At 33.5% G+C, this 7,415-nt stretch overlaps 2 protein-coding genes across 6 annotated transcripts in view; one reads left to right on the forward strand and one right to left on the reverse strand.

The window, feature by feature from the left end:
* LOC117324614 (palmitoyltransferase ZDHHC6-like) overlaps nucleotides 1-1,557 on the reverse strand; it is a 27,223-nt gene extending 25,666 nt beyond the window's left edge. For all 4 annotated transcript variants that reach the window (XM_033880561.1, XM_033880547.1, XM_033880553.1 and 1 more), the window contains exons 1-2: nucleotides 1,074-1,557; nucleotides 581-672 (exon numbers count right to left, since the gene is read on the reverse strand). In XM_033880561.1, coding sequence (XP_033736452.1) covers nucleotides 581-672; nucleotides 1,074-1,325 — 344 coding nt within the window. In that variant the 5' untranslated portion in view covers nucleotides 1,326-1,557. The remainder of the gene's footprint in view (nucleotides 1-580; nucleotides 673-1,073) is intronic.
* On the forward strand, nucleotides 1,178-7,415 carry LOC117324642. Of its 2 annotated transcripts, none has more exons than XM_033880581.1 (4): nucleotides 1,178-1,307; nucleotides 4,588-4,733; nucleotides 5,826-5,906; nucleotides 6,777-7,415. In XM_033880581.1, the coding sequence occupies exons 2-4, from the start codon at nucleotides 4,628-4,630 to the stop codon at nucleotides 6,875-6,877; spliced, it is 288 nt and encodes a 95-aa protein (XP_033736472.1). In that variant the 5' UTR covers nucleotides 1,178-1,307; nucleotides 4,588-4,627; the 3' UTR covers nucleotides 6,878-7,415. The 2 variants fall into 2 exon arrangements, with proteins under 2 accessions (XP_033736472.1, XP_033736463.1); XM_033880572.1 differs by lacking the exon at nucleotides 1,178-1,307 and adding an exon at nucleotides 1,609-1,727.

The raw sequence follows: 7,415 nt of genomic DNA on the forward strand, positions 1-7,415 counted from the left end.
AATTCTATAAATAGAACACTAAAGAGTTCCTTGATCGCAGAAAAAATGGACCACGATGGTGATATCGTTGAGGGTAATATATAGGGATTCGGGACGTTTGTATTGTTATGCACGTGGCGGATGGCGGTATGCGAGGGTGGCTAACTTAACGAGGGAATTATATATAAGGGAAATCCGTTCTAGGGATGTAGGTGGCGATATGCGAGGGTGGTGGTAGATTCGGGTGGCGATAGGTCGAGGGTACACTGTATAATTTTTTTATGTAACAATCACAACACCCCAAATAGAGAAACAAAATATAGCTCTTACACACAAACACACAAAATTAGCTTAGTAACAACAGTATGTTCAATTGCAACACAGGAATGAAATCAAATTACAATTATTTATTAGGTAGGTTTGTTTATAAATATTCATCAAATTAGATAACATATTACATGTATATTTTCTGAGAAAAAGCACAAGTACATATATGAATATCTCAAATTGACTTAATTTGTCAGCCTGTTCTCATTAATCCTTGAAAAGGAGCTCGAGCTGGATGGTATTTCCTTAATTACTCCTACAGTCATGGACTTACCGATCACATTTCCTACAATGATGAGATCTGGGACTTTTGAAGCCTTCACAAACATCGCAATATTGTAAACAGCTTTCTTCTTCTTCAGTGTCCTGTAATAAAAACCCAATATAATAATATTGATAGGTGTATTGTCAGTAGGTTATGTGAAATTACATATGGTTTTTTTTTATAAATAAACATGTATCATTCCTTTTTTTCACTATAAAAATGTCACAGTTACAGTCAAATGACAGTACATTTGTACTAGTAATTGTATGTATAATAGAAAGGAGTAATGAAAAATACCCTGCCCATGCAGGGGTTCGAACTAGCGACCTTCTGCTTTCAAGGCAATCATCTTACCACTAATATAAGCTAAAGGGAAATTCCCCCTAGTCTGCCCTAGTAATTTGGTGACCTTATACTTTCTATTTTTATATGTATTATATCAAACCTTGGACACTCAGTATCCACTGTACTGGAGTGTTAAGATTTTAACTTAATGACTTACCGGTCTCCATCCTTTGGGGACAAATCCTGGACCTTTGAAGGCGGCCAGCAGATAGTTATAAAGGACAAGGAACATCCACATACAGTAAACACACAGGTGTAGTATACCTCCAGGCGTGTGTAAAGGCCACCACATCAACAGGCACCGCATTCCAGTGAATGATATCATAAAGATGACGGAGAGAGCGATGATAGGTCCCCAATGGAACAACTGGGATGGCCTCACCACCATCTTGTAAGTAAATTGTGCCATTTTGATAGAATCTCTCCCGACCGACACGAGTAACGTTAGTCGTCTGTGTCAACAAACAATGTGATCCGATTATATAAATTCTAATCCATTCGGCATGTTTTGTAATCGTTATCCTATTTGTAAATAAGTTTAACTGTTTGTTCACAAACTAGGCAATTAATGTACCAATGCATTTGATAATCGAGTACCATTTCGGTCCTTCAGCTAGGTTTGGTGTTAGGAAATATGCATAAGACCGGACATGTCACGTTTTTTGACCCGGAAGTGATATGTTTCTAAAAAGGGAACAAACTCTCCACCCTCATTTCGTTTCCGGTCTAGCTACCGAAGACAACAGGGCTTGGCCCTGGCGAGAAACCACGTCAGAATTAGAATCGAACAGAACTTATACTTGGCCACCAGGTACAGCACTTTCTAATAGACCCCACTGTGTATTAGATAACACTCACTTACCGCCTGTGTGCGGACAGACGAAAATCCCCCCCTCACGTTGAGAATGTAACACCTATCTACTGTGAATACCTCTACTGTAACAATGCAGTCCTTTCTCTGTGGACCAAATTTGTTTTCAAAATAAATAATTGAGGGTCAAAGACCTGGAGCCTCTGATAACTGTATGTAACCTTTCCATGTGGGTTAATTTATAGGTACTCCATGAAACATCCATCTCAATATACCGATTTCTTCCAGATAATAGGTTAGTCATGATCACTGTAATATCATGATTTAGAAAAAAAAAATACAAATCTGATAATAAACATTAAAACTTCACCATGCAAACTTTCGACAGCATAAACCATTGAATATATACAATATTTAGTATTCAACTAAGTTGTGCGCAGGCTAAGGTTATTGGCATGATTGATCCAATAATCCTAATCATAAAACAACTAATTATAAAAGAAAATGACAGAGGCTGAAGGAATATATATAGACTTAGGGGTTAGACGATTTACAGGATCGGGCAGGAACGGAGTAGAATCGGACCGTTTATGCTATGCCAATGCATTTATTTTAGTTTTAAACTGGCATATTTAAAACATTATTACATAATTTTAACAAAATAATATGTATTATTGAGTATTTTCCACATAAACGCACTGCACACACCGAACCAAAAGACGATTTACAGGATCGGAGGGATTACGTATAGGATCGGACCTTTTAATTATTAGTTATGTATTTAGTTGGATTATATATGGTCATATCAAACATATTATAACCAAATTTTAACAAATTGATTACAAAATTAAACAAAATATAGCCATTTTTCTCAAAAATGAACTCGCTCGCGCGGGACTTAAAAAGACGATTTGCAGGATCGGGCAGAATCGGAGGGATTACGTACAGGATCGGACCTTTTAATTATCAGTTATGTATTTAGTTGGATTGTATATGATCATATCAAACATATTATAACCAAATTTTAACAAATTGATTACAAAATTAAACAAAATATATCCATTTTTCTCAAAAATAAACTCGCTCGTGCGGGACTTAAAAAGACGATTTACAGGATCGGGCAGAATCCGAGGGATAACGTATAGGATCGGACCTTTTAATTATCAGTTATGTATTAATAGATAATATAACTTAAAGGTTTAACAAAATAACATCGCGGGTTAATACGATGTGACGGCAGCGCATGCTATATATTAAATCTTTTATTATTACGTGTTCAAATCGTTGGAAGTAATAAATATATATGTCGCCCAACTCGAAATTAATTATTAATTACTTTGTTAGATGCTATATATATCGTGCTTCTTATAACTTTAGTAGGGAGTCAAAATTAAATTATGAACCATTCTTTGCGTACTTTTGTAGTTAATATTTAAATATCGCCTAACTTGATATTTCTGGTAAACTGCTTTGGTATATTATGTATAGATATATATTTTAATCTTTTGTTATTATGTGTACAATTCTTTGGAAGTAATATAAATATATATATCGCCTATCTCGAAATTAATTACTTTGTTAGATGCTATATATATCGTGTTACTTATAACTTTCGTAGGTTATATAAATATATATCAGGTAAATGATGAATTACGTATTTCGGAAGTGAAGACATACCGAAAATTATGAATATTTCTTTGTGTACTTCTGTAGTTAATATTTTTCATTAATATAGATATATTAATGTTTACAAAAATACACTCATTATATGTTTATCATGAAATGATATGTTCGAAGTCATTAATCTTTTCAATGTGACACTTAATATACATATGTGAATCTGAATCTGTTTCTCAATTGTCAAACTGACTGGTGTCAAAACGTCTTAAAACAATTAGGAAATTTCATTGATTACATATTGTACGTACTTGTTATATTGACATGTGACACGTAAATACAAAAGATTGTATTGTATAGAACCTGATAAGATGGAAGGTCTTTCTCCCACCTGATTCGCGATGTTAATTCCATGTGTATTTGTGTCACTCAAAAATATTTATAGGTAAATTCTGTTGATGGTATCTCAAGGAGTGGTCATGACCACCCAGGGTGTTAGCCAATTATAGTTTCATTTATATTACCCGAGATTACCTGGACAGATTTTCTTAAATAACGGTAAAATCAACAGAAGCCATATCCGTGAAAATACACTTTATAAAGATAAAATGATCATATATCGCTATATATTATCGTAAAAGTATTCAAAATATTTTTTTTTTTTCAATTTCAAAATAATCTGTGGATCCTGATCAAGAAATCCATAAGATATCTTTTACGTCATTTTAATAGTGCATAGTCACAAGTAAGGATGTTTATCAATTTGTTAAAGCTCGATATATATATATTTCATTATATTCGATTTGGATATTGATACTAGTAACCCTTTTTAGCATAAGCATATGAAGTAATTATTTATGTATTAACTTATTTTCTTAATTTGATTTACCAGTTTAAAACCAAACTAAATGCATCATGAATAATTTAAAGGTCCGATCTTGTGTGTGAGCCGCCCGATTCTGCCCGATCCTGTAAATCGTCTTTTGGCCCAGTGCGTGCCATTTATGTGAAAAATATCAATAATTCATATAATATTGTTATAATTAGGCAATAATGTTCCAAATTTGCTCGTTTAAAACCAAACTTAATACATCACGAATAATTTAAAGGTCCCATCTTGGGTGTTAGTAAGTTACTATACAAGTTATAAAAAATGTTATGTAGAAAAGTATATCCACGTATATATATATATATATTATATTTAACAAAATAAGTATTTACATGTCTTGTATTTTAATTACAGGAAATGAAAGCCTGCATTTAAAGTATAATTATCAAGGAAAATGGCATCGATTGCATGTGATTTGTTTAATATCAAATCGAAAAGCAAAGATCCAATCAGAAAGAAACTATTTGGGTCACCAGTGGTGGATGGAGAAAGAACCTCAGGTATGTTTCTCACATGCTTACAATGTAATTAACTTGATAACAAGAAGATAGTAAGTAATTATTTTTCAAATATTGTGCATGTCCCTTCTCCTATAACAAATTTAAGAGGCAACATGTCACAGTCAGCCGATTTAATTTATATCTGACATTATTGTTCAGACTGTGAAGTATCCATGATAAGGATTTCACTGTATACTCCTTTAACATTGTTGGAGTAATCTGTACTTATAACTGTTAACTGCCTGATGTACATGTATGTACGTATCTGGTAAACTGCATGATGTATGTACTTATCAGGGTACCCTTATCAGGTAAACTTCATGATGTATGTATTTACCTGGTATACTGTCTGATGTATGTATTTACCTGGCTAACTGTCTGATGTATGTATTTACCTGGTATACTGTACTGATGTATGTATTTACCTGGTAGTGGTATACTGTCTGATGTATGTACTTACCTGGTATACTGTCTGATGTATGTACTTACCTGGTATACTGTACTTATGTATGTATTTACCTGATATACTGTCTGATGTATGTATTTACCTGGCTAACTGTCTGATGTATGTATTTACCTGGTAGTGGTATACTGTCTGATGTATGTACTTACCTGGTATACTGTACTTATGTATGTATTTACCTGGTATACTGTACTGATGTATGTATTTACCTGGTATACTGTACTTATGTATGTATTTACCTGGTATACTGTACTGATGTATGTATTTACCTGGTATACTGTACTTATGTATGTATTTACCTGGTATACTGTACTGATGTATGTATTTACCTGGTAGTGGTATACTGTCTGATGTATGTATTTACCTGGTATACTGTACTTATGTATTTACCTGGTATACTGTACTTATGTATGTATTTACCTGGTATACTGTACTGATGTATGTATTTACCTGGTAGTGGTATACTGTCTGATGTATGTATTTACCTGGTATACTGTACTTATGTATTTACCTGGTATACTGTACTTATGTATGTATTTACCTGGTATACTGTACTGATGTATGATTTACCTGGTATACTGTCTGATGTCCTGATCATTATTCAATACTTGTTTCTTTCTATTTTGCAGAATTCCATTATACACTGACATTTATGAATAAACTTCAGATTGAACATGACACAGAACTAAGTTACAAAGCTGTACAGAAAGGTAAGAGAGATAACAGCTAAAAGGGGATAGACATATTGAAAAATGGGGGGAGAGGAATAGATTTGACATAAATGGTGACTATGACACTTAAGGGGCCTAAGGGATGAGGCCTGATAGGGGAAATAGAGGTAGTTCCTTTTAATCGCTACTAGTCATAAAGCTATGAATGGATATGAACCCAATTTAGTCAGAAACATCATTGGGGCAAGAAACATCATTGGGGCAAGCGGAACAGATTTCGCCAGAGGGGTAGGGCCCAAAAGGGGAAACAGATGTAAGTCTTTTAAATCGCTTATAGTCATAAATTACTGAATTGATTTTAACCAAATATGATCAGAAATATCCTTGATGAAAGGGGAACAGATTTTGCATAAATGAAGACTCTGGCCCCAGAGGGGCGGGAGCCAATAGGGAAAATTGAGGTAAATTTTTTAAATCCCTAGTCCTAAATGGTAAAATGGATTTTGATGGAGTGTGTGGGTCCCTTTGGGCTGGAGAGAGGGGGCCTAATATAGGGGAAATGTTGCAAATCTAAAAAAAACAACAAAAAAAACCAACCCTTTAAACCATAGTTGGAAGGTGCAGCAAAAAAGGTAGAAAAATAATGGTATTGTAACTTAAAATACTTTTCCCATGGTTAGTGAAATATCCAGGTGAGCGATGCAGGTCCTAAGGGCCTCTTGTTTATAAATCAAATGAATTTAACATTGGCCATGATTGATCCTTTAATATTCTAATAGAAAAATGACCAGCTTAGATACAGTTTTATGTTATGACTTGAAGGGTTAGAGATATATAGGTGAAATTGTTTTGTAAAATTTTAATTTTGTTTGAATGTGTATAATATCAATAATATCTTTTTTTCATTAGATACACATGAGCAGCGTTTAACACAGATGAGGCAGTCTCTGAAGAAAATGTCTGAAGATGATTGGCGATATCCAAATATTGACAAGTTGATTGGTACTTGATCTGGTATATAACATTTTGTCAACAAGAATATCTCTATTTGATTAGGTATATATACTTTTTGTCAACAAGTTTATTTGTACTTTATCTGGTCTATTACATTTTGTCAACAACTTTACCTGCACTTTATCTGGATAGTGGGTTTGTTAATCCGTGATGTTGCCAATATGGACAAATTGACTGGCAAGTACGATTTTTCAATTGAGGTAATTTTGTTATCAGGTCAACAATAGCTTCAACATATATCAGTACAAATATCACTTTCATGTGAATTTGTAAGTCTGTAATGTTGTTATGAGAGTTCTATTATAGATTCATAATTCAACACAGTCTACGTTTCCTTCGAAATACCTTCAAAGTAAGCAGTATTCAACTATGTAATATGCAATAAAAGTTGCAGAAAGCTGTGAGAAAGTGATTATAGCGCAAAAGTGTCAGGAATTGAATGAAAGGTTGTCTTTGGTGTTGATATAATTTATCATAGTAATGCATTGTAAGTGTTCCAAACATTAAAACATAATAAAGGTTGTAGTAAGATTA

Source organism: Pecten maximus, chromosome 1, assembly GCF_902652985.1.
Source record: "Pecten maximus chromosome 1, xPecMax1.1, whole genome shotgun sequence".
Taxonomy (NCBI): domain Eukaryota; kingdom Metazoa; phylum Mollusca; class Bivalvia; order Pectinida; family Pectinidae; genus Pecten; species Pecten maximus.

Coding starts and splice junctions, on each gene's coding strand:
- LOC117324642 (XM_033880581.1), top strand. CDS start 4,628: ATGGCATCGATTGCATGTGATTTGTTTAATATCAAATCGAAAAGCAAA. Junction 4,734..5,825: donor GGATGGAGAAAGAACCTCAG/GTATGTTTCTCA, acceptor TCTATTTTGCAG/AATTCCATTATACACTGACA. Junction 5,907..6,776: donor TTACAAAGCTGTACAGAAAG/GTAAGAGAGATA, acceptor TTTTTTCATTAG/ATACACATGAGCAGCGTTTA.